Source organism: Pezoporus wallicus, unplaced genomic scaffold (genome assembly GCF_028554395.1).
Source record: "Pezoporus wallicus isolate ANWC-B61680 ecotype Strahan unplaced genomic scaffold, APGP_CSIRO_Pwel_v1 scaffold_2584, whole genome shotgun sequence".
In the NCBI taxonomy this organism is placed as follows: domain Eukaryota; kingdom Metazoa; phylum Chordata; class Aves; order Psittaciformes; family Psittacidae; genus Pezoporus; species Pezoporus wallicus.
Window position 1 is genome coordinate 13,108,223 of NW_026642851.1, and position 16,973 is coordinate 13,125,195.

A 16,973-nucleotide genomic window follows, 5' to 3' on the forward strand; every position below is an offset into this window, starting at 1 on the left:
AAACTGAGTGTTTTTTCCCCTCTGAGGATAGTCTTCAGGCTTTCAGCTGGGCTGTAAATCGTTTTCTTTTGCTGATGTTTATCAGCACATACAGAAAGACACACGCAAACCATTAGGAATAGGATAAAATAACATCTGTTAAATATTTTTAAACTCAATGTCTGCAGAGTTCTCATAAGGGTATACAAGCAACACCAAGACAAGAATGGAAACAGCCTTTTATTCTAAATTTCATATGTACAAGGAAAGCCGTTTTACACAGCTTTGTAAATTCTGCATAAAAGAGCTATTGTCATCCAATGTCACTGTGCTTATACTAATAACAACTTTTAAACATGGAGTACATTATTAACAACAAAAACCATTAACAAACAGGCATAAAAGACACAGATATGTGTGCTGATATTTCACATATATTCTAGAAACAAGTTGGCGCAAAAATAAAATGTGCCAGTAAAAAAAAAAAAAAAATAGGCATTTTTTAAAATCACACAATACATGATTTTCGTTCTTGCTTTCTTTCCTTTTTGTACATGATATGCTGAGATCCATTCTCAAGCCTTTTCACATAAGGATTTGCAGGCACTTCAGCAACCCAGCTATATTTTTTACAATACATGAACTTCAGACCAACAAACATAAAAAGCAGCTGCTGCAAAAGAAATTCTCATATCCCATATGCACATTCAAATGTTACTCACTCCTAGAGCAATCATTTTTGCTTTAGTAATTTTTGGATACTGACATGTTTTCAGGATGATGTGTAACAGTTTGTCTCCACTTCTCTCTCATTCATATACTTACAGGTTTATTTTTAATGTAGCATCATGATTCAACAATACAGTATATGGAAGCACAAGACAATTCTCCACAAAGCTTCACAAATTGTAGAAAGAAGGAATTGTTTTCTTTTCACTTGTTTGATCCAAAGAAAATGTTTGATTTCTTCTGCTCTTGCTTCAAGCTATCTCCAAAATTTGCCCAAAGACAACAGTGCATCAGATGACACCGGGACAATACCCTCCCTAGCTCTCTTCCTAGACACAAGTGTCATAAGACAAAATTAATTTAGAAGTAAAGCAAAACAGAACTCAGTTGTATGTTTGTTCATAATTTCCCATCTTCAATAAAATAGCAAAATATGCTTATCAAGGGCTTGGCTGTGATTGTATAAATGTCTCTCTCCAGTTATTTCATTTGTAACGGACTGTGTATTAAGATTATAAGGCAATTGTAACAGGGTTCTCAGGATAACGGAAAGCTTAATATTGTTTTCCTCATGAGTCAGGATAAAGGCTTTTTTAATAAGCTCAGAGTGGGAAGAGAGAGAAAAACAGTGCATATGTGCGTAATAGGAAAAAGATAGTTTTTCAGCATATAGACACTTAAATATTGATCAACAAAGGCTGGTAATGACTTCACCATAAAACATCTTAGAACTGCAACTGCAATCCAGAGTAGAGCTAAGCTTCCTCCACTCAAGAGTGATATGTAACCCTCCTCCTGACCCAAGAGAAATAAAAAAGAACATGTCAATGCTTCCTTCAACCTCAAATTCATTAATTTTATGCCACAAAGCTGCATGTTGGTGTAATAAGTCACCGCAAAATAAAACACATTACAACAAATCCTAGTAATAAGCCATTGACAACTACTGACTGGGCTATGGGACTCGGTACGCAGGGGCAGCATTGCTTACTTCCACTTTGATTGTCAAATGGTGGAACATCCTTCCATGAATTCAACACTTGAGCTAGAACGGCAAAGACATAAGGCCCACCAATGCTTTGCCTGAATTTTAAAGGCACTGAAACAGACAACAGATATATTCCTTAGTACCATCAGTTTAAAAAGTTTTCAAAATATAAGTCTTTGTATGAAAATGTTCCTTATTGCATGATAAGTTGATCTTCATTTTCTTCACCTCAAGAATAAAATGGTCTTCCCTTTTCTGGTGTTTGCAATCTGTTCAGCCTCGCTACCTGAGATGGTGAAGGAGGTACATCTTGCCTAAAAGGACCTTTAGGAGGGGTATAGTTAGGGTCCTGAATTTTCTTATAAGAGTCATAGTTGCTAGGCCCTTCAGAAGAAGTTTTTTTTTTCAGTTGTTGCTCTTTCCGCCTCTGCTCCTGACGAAGCAATTCTTGTGTTTCTAGCATTACCCTGGCATTGAAGCCATGTCCCCCCATATAGCCATTCCTTGATCCCTGGTAGCTGGAATATCTGGGATTTTCCTTTGCAGTCTGGAATCCTTCTCCAGGGGAATAGCTCTGCTCCCAGGAGTCTTGTGATACAGAACTGGCATTTTTTCTGCTTTGCCTGGAAAGAAAAATAGAAGATGTTTTTAAGACAAATGTTCCGGTTCCATTTGTACTGTTACTAAAAACAATTCCTGGAAAGAAGGGTGCTTCTGCAATGCCATCAGGTTTCCCCCAGCTATCGCATTCTCCAGAAGTCACATTCTCTTCTGCTGCAAAGAGGCATCAAAGAGGCATCTTGCCTCTTTTGTTAGAAGAACATTTCCTATAGAGTTGAACTCTATTTCTGTGCCTCTTCAGGAGGAATATGTCATGAAAACCCATCCAGTGCTACAACCACGATCATGTTCTCGAGAAAAGTGCTACAGTTCAGTTGCAGACTAGGAAAGACCTAAGACATTGTGCTTCTTAAGAAACCAGATAACAGCCAGCACTTGTAAAGTCACTCATGAAAGATTTGAATCTGGACTCATGCTTGATTAAAAATGCAACAGGCAGATCTTTAGAGCACTTGTTCTAACACTGCACAAGACAGAAGATAAAGCTCATTATTGATAGGTAGTTTACACAGATGAGAGTTTCTTCCTCCCATTTCCAGAACTAAAGAATTTTGTGCTATCAGGGCTGTTTCCCAGTTTACTATAGCTTTCATGAAAGAAAAGGCAGAGATAACCTTTTTTGCTCATTTTTTTTTTGGCTCCAGGAGGGTAGATAAATAAATCAAATATATATAGGAATTACAAATTCTTATCTCTTTTCACAATAAACCATCACATTATTTTAAAGACAGATTATGGTTTTGAAATAGCTTTAATTTACTATCAAGCTGCTAGATGCTTTTATGAATTTAAAATAGATTGGTGATGATAAAGCAAAACAATTTTGTGCAGCAGCAAAGGAGATAGTGTATGAGAATCAAGCAGTAAAACAGAATATATTGTGACGTTAATCAATAAGAAATTCATTTAGTTGTTTGTATGTGGCTTGGTTTCTCATGTCAACACACATGACTCAATGTGGCCTCATCCAATGCATATGAAATGAAGACATAGGAGACCCAGAGAATATTTCTAGCATTAGTAAAACCAAGAAGTCACCTTATGTTTTTGCAATCTTCCTTCCACACATGTAATTTGAAAATGACCATATCCACCTTATTTCGTAATAGATTTTGAGACCTCTGGATGAAAATTGTTATTCAGGACAAATGTAAATTATTTCAGCATAAATTACAACATAATGTAAGTTCTTATGCAAATTTTTAAAGCTGGTCTTGATATTTGCATATCCAACTTCGCCAAAGAAAAGATGTTTCTGTGCCATGTTTTATCACTCCCTGGAACAAGAGCAAATTGAACGAACCTCTGTAGGCTACGAAACTGTCAGGTTTCTGATCTAGAGCAAGATAAATCTTAAGTGCTAGAAAATTAACTTGGAGTTAAACATTGCTTTTACAGTTTCACATGGGACAAGAGGATGACTAGCTGAACTGATTTAATTTTCTGTTTTCTGGTACTTGTTCAGAATTAGTTGGCCCACTTTCCCTGTCTTTCTGGGAAGATCCTTTAAAACTGACGCAAGAATTTATTTGCCTTCACTACTAACGATTTGAATTTACAAAGGGGAAAAAAGGAGGATCCTAGAGACTATACAAGATGAAAAGCAACAAAGCTCAAGAATGAATCCAGTGTAGAAACTTTAATCATTACAAAGCCACAGTTACAACATTAAGCTTGGGACCTAAGTTTCAGAGTAACAATAAGATTTTTTTTAAAGATCAGTCACAGAGTTGCAAACAGTTTGTAAAGCTAGATAATGGGTTGTCCCAGCTTGTTATAGGAGTATCATGGTATTTACAGCACTCAACTTTAGCCCAAGGTCCTGAAATTCATTCCTCTCTCAGCACAGCTCAAATACGCAGAGTGCTCAAAGTCATCAAATTATCATTAATTACTCAGTAACATGCAGTGCTAGCTTGCTATAATTTCTCATGTTGGAAACTGCACTGAAGGAAATTCTCAGTCTAAACAAGCATTTCTATGACCCAAAGCATTATTTTACAAATTTCTTGTAAATTAATTTTCTCGTTAGAATTATTAATTTCTGCCACTGGAACTGTATCCAACTATCTTCCAGCTTTTACATGCTACCAGTTATTGAGCAGAACAGGGTAACCGAGTTTTAAGAATCATAGTTTTAAAACTAAAAATACCCTCCCCAGCTTAAAAGAGACATTAGCATCTGTGCTCTTCCATCCAATCTGTGCGTTGCTGGAACTAGCAAAACTGAAAGAGAATTTCTCCAGGAACACAACATGGCATTAATAGGTGTGGTCACTTCAGAAGGAAGGTAGAGATAAGAAGCAAAGGGAATATAAAAGATCTTCAGAATGACTAACAAACAATCTAAGAAAACACATTAACTTTACATTTTCCTTTCCCACCTTGCATATTTAACAGAAAGATTCTACACCGAAAGGTGCTATAGCATGTGAAAATCTGAGAGATCTCTTTTACTTTCAAAGATGTTGGTAGGATAAGAGTTCATGCTTAGAAAACTTTGATTATGAAGCTTCTGTTTGCTTCCCCAGAAAAAAAGGGAGTTATGGTATGCTTGTTAAAACACGTCATAAAATTTTTTTACATACCATTTCCACATGGGACACAAAAAATAACAGGACCTTGTTGGAAAGGAATTTGACATTAACTTCTGGTGTTAAGGATTCTTCATTCAACCATTGCCACTGATATTTGAAAATAAAACCAGTATTTGCACAGTCCTTGACTATGATAATTAATGTACAATACTAGTTGAGCAAACTTTTAATAATTCTTAAAGCTAAATATCAAGTAAATACCAATTTTTCTCAAACAGCAAATCTAAGTTTTTTTAAAATACAAATTTGTTTAGATGAAAAGTATATTATTTTTCAGTATTCCTTTGCTAATGACTCAGTAATTTAGAAGAAATATATGTATATGGGAAACATGAAGGTCTTTGATTTTTTGGAGTTTCTCAGTTCTGTATTCTTTTGTTTGAGGTCTTGAGATTTTTTTTTCCTTTTAATATTCGCTCTGTATTAGCATCACAAAGATAGAATTTCTATCCAGTAAAGAATTAGGCAGCAGAAAAAAAATATAGTCTGACATGTCAAAAGGGGACAACCCATGTCATGCTCAGGAGAGTTTTCTAATTGCAGAAATTTAAACTGGATGGTGTGTCACAAAGAATAGCTTTGTTTCAGTGTCTCAGTTCTGTTGGGTGCTCAATTCTGCTGGGTGCTGAAAAATCCCACTGAAATCAGCTCTGAAGTAATCCTCCTAAAGTAAACGGCTGCCACATGCTCTCACTTAAGAAATTTTATGCCTCTTCCACACCAAACACATTCCACCTTATATCAATGCTAAACAAAAATGTCTGCACTAAGTACAACATTTTCCTTCCACAAATGAAATTAGCTCTAGGGTTATATACATTGAATAGATTCAGACAGTTACCATACCTGGGTAATGAGCTGTACTGCCGCTGAGCTTGCTGGAAACTCTCCCTTTCTTCTTGCCGCTGCCGCTGCATTTGAACCTCTACTGATACTGAGTGTCTGCCACTCTGTGAGTACGTCTTGGTGCTTGGCTACAAAATGAAAATGAAAATGTCTTCAACAAAGCAGAAAAATACCCACAAAAGAGCTACCATTTAAGTTGCTATTGTACACATATGGTTACATTTGTTTCAACATGTGGTTCAGGTAGCTTTTTCACACTAATTAGGTTAAATTCTGACCCATAACAGTGTCCTGTGCTGTTGTACCATTTCTGAGATATATCAAGAAAATATTGGTCCAGAATGGATTATGGATTATGGATTATGGTATAACACTGAAATTAAAACTAAGTTGGTGGAACAGATCTTCAGGCACTGTACGTTAGCCTAGCTATGGTAATACTAAGTTTTACCCCAATAAAGATCGGAGGGAGGATGGAGCACAGCAGCTCTTTCAAACCTCACCAATATGCTCAATTGATGCTCTTAGTGAAACCATCCCATTTTGCTGGTGGTCCAGACATGCACTGATTGCTTTTCTAAGAGATAAGGAAACGTTTTCTGGTTCAACATGATCGAGTAGATAGCTTTAGCAAGTCTCTTGTGGAGACAGGGGAATCCTGTATCTCTGAGAAGGATTTTAGATAACATTTTCATCAGATGACAATTCGAAAATTTGAGGCCAGTACTAAAAGCAAGTGAAAATGGATGGCCTTTCTGGGAATAGAGAGCATTACTTATCAAGATCTGAAAGAATGGCTTCATTCAAACTTTGGATTATGAAAAAGTTTACTTTTGTAGAGAGAGCACTTTTCATTTTACATTACTACTGTCTTCAGATTTTGTGATTTCAAATTGCAAATAAGGTGCTAAAAAAGTCATAGAATATTATGGGGTTTTCTTGTTTTAATAATCTGGTTTCACCTAACAAAGAAATAGAGCATTATTTTATCTATCTCCTTAAAATTGCCAGTTCTACTCAAAATGTGTAAGCCTAATCACTCAGAGGTTAGGGAGCATAACCACTTATCTGAGCCTGGAACTGAAACAGCTTGTCTCTGACTTGCTTTTTTTTAAAGCATTTTCGCCTTTTCATTTGTACCTTCCCTCTAAACAAACATCTCTTGTTTTAACCATTATAATTTCTGCAGCAGAAAGATGTCATAATGGCTCATAAATATCTGCAAGATAAAAGGCTTTGCAAAAGCTTCATAAAATGAAGTCAAGTTTTAGAAACTAGAAAGTTGCCATTTGTGACATAAACTTCTCCTTTGTCACACTATACAATAAATTGCCTGCAGGTAGCCAGAAACACAACAAATTTGAAACAGATGTACAACATTTAGAAAGTTCATTTTTGATAAAAATAAACTTCTGACAGGGCATCAGTCTTGGCTCAGAATTTAACAGATACAGTTCGGTGACAACTGCCTTTCCTATTATGAAAAGATTATTGTGCAAAAGAATCAGAATGTGAAAGCATAAACTATGAGTAATGGAGAACTTATTGAAGAGAATCCTTAATACAACATTGATGTCTAGTTCAAAATAGACTTATTCTGTAAAAACCTCAGTAAAACAGTAGTTCTAATGAAAAATGCTTTAGGAATGGTGTGATGAAGCAACACGTTGAGAGCCTCGTGAGTGTGTCAGCCTCATGAGAAATTTTCTTCAAGATGAATAAGCTGTACATATGTATGTCCAAACCAACAACCCCCATGGAGATTTCCTACTATATTAAATGAGGGCAACACATACAGAGCAGGGTTTCAGTTATTGCATATGTCAACATTTCTAACTTTCTTGACTTTATTGAGAGTCATCTGACATTTGGTATTTTATTGAAGAGCTCAGCTTATGGAAGCAAGTGATTACCTAAAAATCACAAGATTTACTTGTGAATTCTCTCCAGTGTGGTTATAAGCAGTTTACAGAGAACCACAGGGAAACTCAGAAGTTCCCATCTCAACTTCTCCATAAGGAATGAAAATATTTAAACTAAGATTTTAGAGAAAATCTCCTCATTTCATGGGTTCTAATTTAACAATGGTGGAAAGCTTGCAGCTACATTGTGTCATATGTGAGACAGTAGTTTTCACATATAAGACATGAAATCAGAATTGCTTCTCTTTGAAAACACAGATTTGACTTTTCTTTTATTTCACTGTAAATATAACATATTAAAGAATTTTACAGTACAGAGAATGCTTAAATTACCAAACAGGTGGAGTGGAAATTGAGCTGCTACTCAATTTAGGTTTTTAGAAAACACTAAAGTACATCATCTAGAAAGCATGAATGCAAGTACATGCACACACATGTGCCCAGAGCTGAAGCTGCCACAAAAGCCTTTACTAAAGTGACAGAGCTTTGAAAGCCCTAATGGACTATGAATGGACTAAGATCAAAATGTAGCTTCAGAGATTTTTTTTTTTTTTTTTTTAATGCACAAAGGAACCAGTGGTTGAATAGAGGCAGGGGCTATCACGCCTGTGTGCCCATTGTAGGGCATGCCCAGAATAACTGGACCTCAGGAGTCAGGTCTGGATTCTCTGCAGGTCACAAAGAATTTAATCTAATGGACAGCATTTATAATTTGATGGGTCTAAAAGCAAATATCTAAAATCCATTATCTGATTTTCTGAAGGTATGAGTACCTGTACACCCTGTTAAACTAAATGGATTTGCAAGACTTAACTAATCTGAAAAGGATACTTATTTAGAGTCCTGTCTGCATGTTGTTCACATCTACAAGAAGTCGTCCCTATAATCAAATCTGCTATCTGATTTCAAGCATCCAAAAAATATATCAAGGAGACATAAACTCTGCCTGTTTGTAATCAAATATTCCATATCATAACACATAGGTATATTCAACCATCTTATTAATGAAAAGACCTTTCTTTCAAATCTTTGCATTAAAAACCTCAGTGATACCATAATGAGTTCCCTTGGTATATGGTTATGATTATACAAAGGCTTAAAGTCTTAAATACTGCTTTTTGGATCCTTAACTTGTTCAGAAAAATAAAAATCACCATACAGTGATTTATCTTCTTAGTATGCTTTCAATTAAAGAATCTAAACCAAAAATATTTATATCATAAGAAACTTTAGTCTTCAAAAGCTAAATGGCTATTTTGTCTCAGTCCCCAAAGTATTCTATTATACATACATATTTATACAAAATATATACACAAACACACATCTATATAAAAGTATACCCTGTTTATGTCAGTACAAAATGGAGGTAATTAAAAAAAAAAGGGTGAATTATTTTCATATCTTTCAACAGCAACCAAGGAACATGTATAAGGAATACACATAACAGTAATTTTAACACTGATATCAACACAAGGCTAACTATAATTATAACAATCTGAAATCATCCAACAAACCTGGCAACAGCTCAGTCTTCACAGCACAGATTGATAAGAACTCTGGACTTGTTTGCAATGAGCTGTATGACAAGCACTGACCTTTTAAATCAGGATGTGGTCAAGGCCACAATAACAACCAAGACTGCATTATACAAATAAATGTATGTTCATGTCTTCCACAGTACATTTAAGTGGCAATGATAGTTATTGTGTTCAGCATTGTTAAACAATACTCAATATGTAAAACTGTGCTTTAAGATACATGAAATTACACAGCTCTTTTCTCAAAGAGGCATTACTTTAAAACCAGGACTGCAAAGTTAGAAGTTTCTACAGATTTCTCATTTTATGCAAATAACATTTTTTTCAATTCACAGAGAATGTATGCCCATGTCTCACATTGCACTCACCACTACCAGCAGTAAAGGGCAGCATATTTTACAGATTAAGGTACCTCCTCTCTTTCCTTGCTACACCAGTGGCTGCCCATGCCGTTTCTTTCCCTGCAGAATGGCATTTCTGCACATGGAGTGTAGCTCTGCATGGTGGCAGCAGGGATCCTCCAGGACTGGCACAGATCAAAGTTGCCACAGAGAATTGCAGAGGAGATCATGGGTGAGATCCAGGGCACTGGATTTTCAGGGAGATTCAACCACTTCAGGTGACAGGGATCCACCACTTGAGGTGACACACCTATCCAAAAGCCTACTCCCAAAGGGACAAACTGGGAGTAATGCTTACTCAGAATCATAGAACTCCTTTGTGTTGACAAAGAAGCAGTTAATAGGTAGATTAATAAAGGAACAAGTCCCTTAGTATTTTCCCTGTTATTAAAAAGACCATTATTTAATATAAAATAAATATGCTATTTTTTTCCAGATTAAGCTCTGTGTTTAACCAAGGAGTTTCAAGTTCACCTGGAAGTCAGTAGACACAAGGCCCCCAAAACATCCACGGTTCTTACAGTTCAGCACTGATTAGACATAGATGAGATTAAATGATCTTGCCTGCTTTATGTGTAAATGTACTTGGCACAGATGACAGACAATCCAGTAACTGTGTATATCAAAATTCAGAGTGATAAAAAACATACAGTGGTTCTGGGACATGTCCTTGAAACTATTTTTACTTCCATCTTTCTGTTTATGTTGCTATGGTGAACAGTACATGTAGCAATATTTCCTTTAAAAATTGTCAACAGGTGTGTGTATTAATTCAAGCACCATGTAATAAGAAAAATCCCATCCCTTTGTGTATCTTTCTATGGTGCATATGTAGGAAGCTGAATGGTGTGGTATGGGATAAAGATTTCTGTGTATAGCAGCAACAGAAAGAAAATCTTCAGCATGGTAGAAACAAATCATTTAGCCCTGAAATTCTGCCTGAGGTATTTACATGCACTGCATGCCTGTGAGCTATAAATCGTTTGTTTACAAACTAAAATTGTTTCATTTCTTTTTAAAATCTTCTATCTTCATTTTCCATTTTGTAAAAAAGATTGAAACTAGTGGTGGAAAAAAGTTTTAAATATGAAATCTAGAGTCAGAGTTTAAATGTTGGCAAGAAATTGCTGGCATTTTATGAAATCCTTTGCAGGTTTGACACAGAATGGATAGTAACTACAGAGCTGAAGAGAAACTACCTGTGGAGAGGCTGCCCTTCTTAACTTTGGTTTCCCCTCTGAACCTACTGGGGTAGGAGAAACAGCAATTTGGGTCCTAAGGTATTCTTTGTCTACTGAAATACTCCATTAGGTATCACCTAATACCTTGAATAAAATATCCTGAAAGAGACTCTTAAAATGGATTCATAATAGAATGAATTAATATACTACTTTTCTTTCTTATTAATGGGTTGACTAATTTTACATAATTTACACCCTGATATAAAATTTAAAATGTTTGCTTTGAATATAGTCTGTTATTAATTTTCCAGGTAAAATTAATATGCTACAGTTGAAGGTACACAATAAAAAACATGTTTTTGTTTTTCTGAAAGAATCCATTATGGCTTTGAATAGGTCAAGGATGTGAATACAGAGATCATAGAATCGTAGAATAGTTAGGGTTGGAAAGGACCTTAAGATCATCAAGTTCCAACCCCCCCTGCCATGGGCAAGAACACCTCACACTAAACCATGTCACCAAAGTCTCTGTCTAACCTGGCCTTGAACACCTCCAGGGATGGAGCATTCATAACTTCCTTGGGCAACCCATTCCAGTGCCTCACCACCCTTACAGTAAAGAACTTCTTTATATCTAACCTGAACTTCCCCTGTTTAAGTTTTAACCCATTACCCCTTGTCCTATCACTACAGTCCCTAATGAAGAGTCCCTCCCCAGCATCGCTATAGCCCCCCTTCAGACACTGGAAGGCTGCTGTGAGGTCTCCACGCAGCCTTCTCTTCTCCAGGCTGAACAGCCCCAGCTGTTCATATATCTTCATACGGGAGGGGCTCCAGTCCCCTGATCATCCTCGTAGCCCTTCTCTGGACTTGTTCCAACAGTTCCATGTCCTTTTTATGTTGAGGACACCAGAACTGCACACAATACTCCAGGTGAGGTCTCACGAGAGCAGAGCAGAGGGGCAGGATCACCTCCTTTGACCTGCTGGTCACGCTCCTTTTGATGCAGCCCAGGATACAGTTGGCTTTCTGGGCTGTGAGCACACACTGAAGCTGGCTCATGCTCACTTTCTCATTGACCAACAGCCCCAGGTCCTTCTGTGCAGGGCTGCTCTGAATCTCTTCTCTGCCCCACCTGTAGCTGTGCCTGGGATTGCTCCAACCCAGGTGTAGGACCCTGCACTTGTCATGGTTAAACTTCATAAGGTTGGCATCAGCCCACCTCACAAGTGTGTCGAGGTCCCTCTGGATGGCATTCCTTCCCTCCAGCACATAAACCGAACCACACAGCTTGGTGTCATCGGCAAACTTGCTGAGGGCACACTCAATCCCACTGTCCATGTCACTGGCAAAGATGTTGAACAAGATCGGTCCCAACACCGATCCCTGAGGAACACCACTCGTTACTGGTCTCCAACTAGAAACTTAGCCGTTGAACACAACTCTTTGTGTGCGGCCATCCAGCCAGTTCTTTATCCACTGAGTAGTCCATCTATCAAATTGATGTCTCTCCAATTTAGAGACAAGGATGTCATGAGGGATAAGAAACAAGTACTATAAACAGATTAAAAAAAAAGATTTTTTTTCTTTAAATTGGTCTTCGAGACAAGATCTGCACACCAACAGCCAACAGAAACCCACATAATCTCTATATTTTCTGAGCACTTACCTAGGAGGCCATGCCTAAATATGTTATTAGGACTTCTGGGTCTTTCCTCTATGAAAATTGTGCAATTGCTTATGTTTCACAAATTTTGTGCATATAAATAAAGCTATACTCAGACAAGTCAGGTAGCAGATTTATTTTGACCCAGTTAGCTTTTCTGTTTAGAAAAAATAAAATCTTTTTATTTGATCCCTAAATATTTAAAGTAGAGTTTGCTGGTCCCTCAATTCCTGTTTTCTCCCACCGTCCATATAAGTCCAGGGTGTATTTGTGAATTGAATTTGCTGCTTTCCATTTTTAGTGCTGATTATTTTATTAAAGGTGAAGAAATGAACCACCAACTTTTGTCCCCCAGCATCTTGATCGTTGGTGTGCTTCTACAAGCAGGACATGTAAGCAGTTGTAATGTTTTCAGTGGATTTAATATGCTCTGTTTTGAAACTGGATTGTTCACTCCCATGACATATAGGGCTATAATGCTGTGGTTTTGTTATTGAAGGGGGGGATCTGTTAATTAAGATGTGACTAGGCAAAAAAACAAGATAAGGAACAAAGTACAGTCAAAATCCTCCCAACCCCAGGACTGGTACAAGGAAGGCTAAACCTCAGCAGACCCAATACTACCCTCGAAAGAACAAAACCATAGTCTCCACTTTGGAACCAGAAGAATCAGCCACACAAGAACCCTTGCATTGGTATAAAATACCATAGCAACAGCAAGGGCCTTCAATATTAGCAGACATACTGTGATTCCATGCAATTCTGCATGCCCAGATACACCTTTCTGTGAACTCTGACTGGAATTAACACCAGCAGGATTAAAATGGATTAATAATATTTTATGCTATTTTTCTTTATTTATTTTTTTCTCCCATGTAACATCAGGCATATAGCATTGCCCTTGCAACCCTCTTGTACCTTTGTGTTTTTTGAAACACCAAACATAAAAAAGCAATGTAAGAGAAAAAAACATAAGCCTGAGAAAGTTATCTTAAAATAAACAAATGCAAAAGCACCTTCCATAAAGCTTTGACTCAGCTGCAGAACTAGTGGATTTTAGAGATGGCTCAATGTTGCAACAGTTAGTTATTAAACCTTAACAGTGTGTCATTCAAATGGCCTTGAGCAGAAATGTTACGCTACTTAATACGGTGTCATCTCATTCCATCACTATCACTTCTTGTGCCTGTTAAGCTGCCTGTGTCTGAACACTCATAGGCAGTCAAGTGGTTTGTTTACTGACAGGGCAAACACAGCCGGGCAAAGAAGTCCAGCGCTGTCACATTACTCATGTACAGAGAAAGAGCCTTCACCTGATGGGCACAGCTAGAAAGCGATGGGGTCAGGCAGTGGTCCCTCTGCCACGGGTATCACTCAGAGCAAGCATGATGTAGTGCTCCATGGCATGGAGATCTGTCTCTAACCCATGGAGGAGACTGGAGGCATTTGTCACAAGTATCTGGACTCCTGTGTCACAGGCCATTAATAGCCTGGGATGGATTGGAGTTGGTGATTTCACAGGATCATTTTGATAACATATTAGCAGGTTTCTGAGCTATTGAGCTCCTCTGAATATCCTCAGAGCTGCCAGATTTCCATCGGTGTCCATTACTTGTACTGCAAAGTTTGTGTTCATTTACACTTCTTTAAAGTAACCAATAGTCCCACATCACATCAGCACTTTGTTCCCTATCCTCTCATCAGCTTGTTAATGAGAAATGCAAAATACTTATCACCTCATAGCACACACTTCTCTGTGGATGGATTTTTCCTCTCTTTCTACCCAAACCAGGCCAGAGTTGGCTGCTGTCCTGCAGCTCAGATGCCTCTCTGGATATAAAGCCTTTTGTTTAAGTCGGCTGCGCAACCCATCTCCCTCAGGTGAAAACACACTTTTCAACAATATTCCACACACAGGTGCACTTTTCATTGCTGCGGTTTGTAACCAACAGCTTACAGATGGAGAAGACTGAAAAGACATTGATAAATGTATCTTAAGTATTTTCCTGCATACCTATTGTACACTATTTTTGCTTTTTTTGTGTGTCACTGGTATTTAATGATACATCTGGATCTGTTTTGAGAGGATATATTAACAAAGTCCATCATTTTAGACTAATAGGTTAAAGTAATACACACTCCTTAAGAAAGAGGGTTATGGCTCCTTAACACTGAAATGACTGTGAACTGCTGAAATGGATGAGATCATTGGTTTATCCTTTCCAAGCACTGTGATCTCGAAAGGCTGGAGTACATGATGGAAAAAAAAAAAGATTCAAAAATGCTCCAGGCCAATTTTTTTTTTTTTAGGTACTTATCTGAAATAAAACATTTGGTCACCTGTGTATTTAACAACAGAGCAGCTTCTACAAAGCAACAATGAGCTTCAGAATTAATATTAATACATTAAGCTGAATTAATCACTTTGAGCTCATTTGCATGATCTGTAGAAGTGGGGTAAACAGAGAGATCCCATTTGTTTGAATAAGAGAAAAAGGAAAGGTCATTGTTCTGACCCACAGTTTAGGAAATTATTCCATTCCTAAGGTAATCAGCCTGTCATCCAAATAATTCCCTCCTCCCCCATTACAAGAAACTATAATAAAAGCCAAGTTGCCTGTCTAAAGTTGCTATGGCATTTAGATAGATATACAAAAATTTGGCCCATGACCTTCAGTAGTTAAGTTCCCAAGTCTTCAAGGGTGCAAGTTTTTCTCATGCATAGTTTTCCCAAGAATGCTGCTTAGATCTCTCAATTTGAAGAACTAAACAGCAGTTGATATGCCTAATGGAAAGTACCTCCTACACCCAGCCCTCTTTCACCCCCAAACTGCTACACTATAATTGTGATGAGCTATCACACTATCTTAACCACATCAAATCAGAGATATCTAATAATAAAAATATGTATGTTTGGGTTTTTGTGTTTTTTTTGTGTGCTTTTTTTTTTATTTTTTTAAATTCAATATCAGAGAAGGTTAGAGGTTTTCTAACGTGGGAAAATAGAAACCTATATCCTGATACACTATGTTAAACAGTGCTAGGTCATTTAGGGATACATTTACCTTTGTTCCTCTCCATGCTGCATGTCGAAAATACCACAGGTTCAAATTAGTGAGTTTAAAACTGACAAAGACACAAAGACCCAACAGAAGTAAGAAAATCTATATCCACCACAATAGGCAAACAAGGATGACATATGTATTATGATGCATATGGTTGTTATCAGTGACACACCGATGCAGATCTTCAGCTATTTCCACCTTGGTCTCATGTGCATCGTAATGCTAAGTAACAATAACCCATCACCTACACCTGCTTCAGAGGAAGCTGTGAGAGATTCTACTGCTGTCATCATACAGCTCCCTCTGTTTTGGGAATGCAAGCCAATTGTTCACTGTCTTTATTGTGGAATTTTAACCAAAATACAATGAAATATTTGTCCCATATTTAAAGGATCCTAATTTAGGATATGTAATTGATTAAAAAGCAACATAGATTCATTCGATCATGTTATACAAGGTAAGCACATGGATTTACATAATTGTATCACTTTGCTAAACCAGATTGAACTGGATTTAAATTATCAATTAGGATGTATGCCTTGAGACAGAACTGTCTTAGCTAATACAAGTGGCGAAGGGGTACTATTGTGAAGCATGTTATTATGCATATCTCTCCTTTTTTACTGTGAAAATACACAGCTCTTCCTCTCAAGAACTAATCGCAGCGATTTATCTTCAGAGGTAATACGATTTACAAAGTTACATGTTTCTGTAAATTTTTTATTGTTAGTATGTATTTTAGTCTGATTTTCCAAAAAAAAACCCAACAAAACAACAAACCCAGAATATCAGAATAATTAATACTGCCTTTCAGGCAAAAAAATCCAAGTAATGATTCACAGAATCAAGGGTCTAAACATGGAGGAAATAATGCTAGATGCACAGAGGACAGATGGCTGAAGAAGTTTAAAAATGAAAAAAAAACATCAAGGAACCAAAGATTAGGATAACAGAAAGGGCAAAAGGGTGTAAGGAGAGGACCTGTGATCCTATCAGTCTCCTTCCATCCAGCCTGGGAACAGCAGGAGTCAGCCAACCTTCCCAGATTTGAGAGGCTCTGTCCACTTACCCATGGTTGCTCAAAACTGTAAGTACGTCTCCTGTCTTCCACGTCCTCATCTTGCTTTGCTTGCTGAAACTCTTGTCTCAGGCGCTGTATCCGGTCATGATTGTTAGGGGTTGATCTGTTGCTAGAAGAGAGAGGATGGAAAAGATCAATATACTTGGGAGCTGCCGTCTATGACTGTAATTTCTTAGCACAGGACTGCTATTACAGTGCAGGACTACAGGTGCAAAAATAATTTCCAAGCATGTAGTACAAAGTTTTTTAAAGGTGATTAATGCTGTTTGACTTATAAAGAGACTCAGGTGGTATAAGGGTAAAATGAATGAGACAATTCCTAAAAATCATCAAATGCTGCTTGCCTCTTTTCAGTGAAT

At 37.3% G+C, this 16,973-nt stretch overlaps 1 protein-coding gene and 1 long non-coding RNA gene across 13 annotated transcripts in view; one reads left to right on the forward strand and one right to left on the reverse strand.

Moving 5' to 3' along the window:
• Window positions 1-204: 204 nt before the first annotated feature.
• The window catches only part of PARD3 (par-3 family cell polarity regulator), a 450,998-nt gene continuing 434,229 nt past the window's right edge, over window positions 205-16,973 (reverse strand). For all 12 annotated transcript variants that reach the window (XM_057432818.1, XM_057432824.1, XM_057432817.1 and 9 more), the window contains 3 exons: window positions 16,603-16,723; window positions 5,761-5,888; window positions 205-2,319 (listed from right to left, as the gene is read on the reverse strand). In XM_057432818.1, the coding sequence (XP_057288801.1) occupies window positions 1,926-2,319; window positions 5,761-5,888; window positions 16,603-16,723 (643 nt within the window). In that variant the 3' untranslated portion in view covers window positions 205-1,925. The remainder of the gene's footprint in view (window positions 2,320-5,760; window positions 5,889-16,602; window positions 16,724-16,973) is intronic.
• LOC130611746 (uncharacterized) lies at window positions 10,682-14,479 on the forward strand. The gene is made up of 2 exons (XR_008975298.1): window positions 10,682-10,872; window positions 14,261-14,479. It is a non-coding gene; the product is annotated as an uncharacterized LOC130611746 (long non-coding RNA).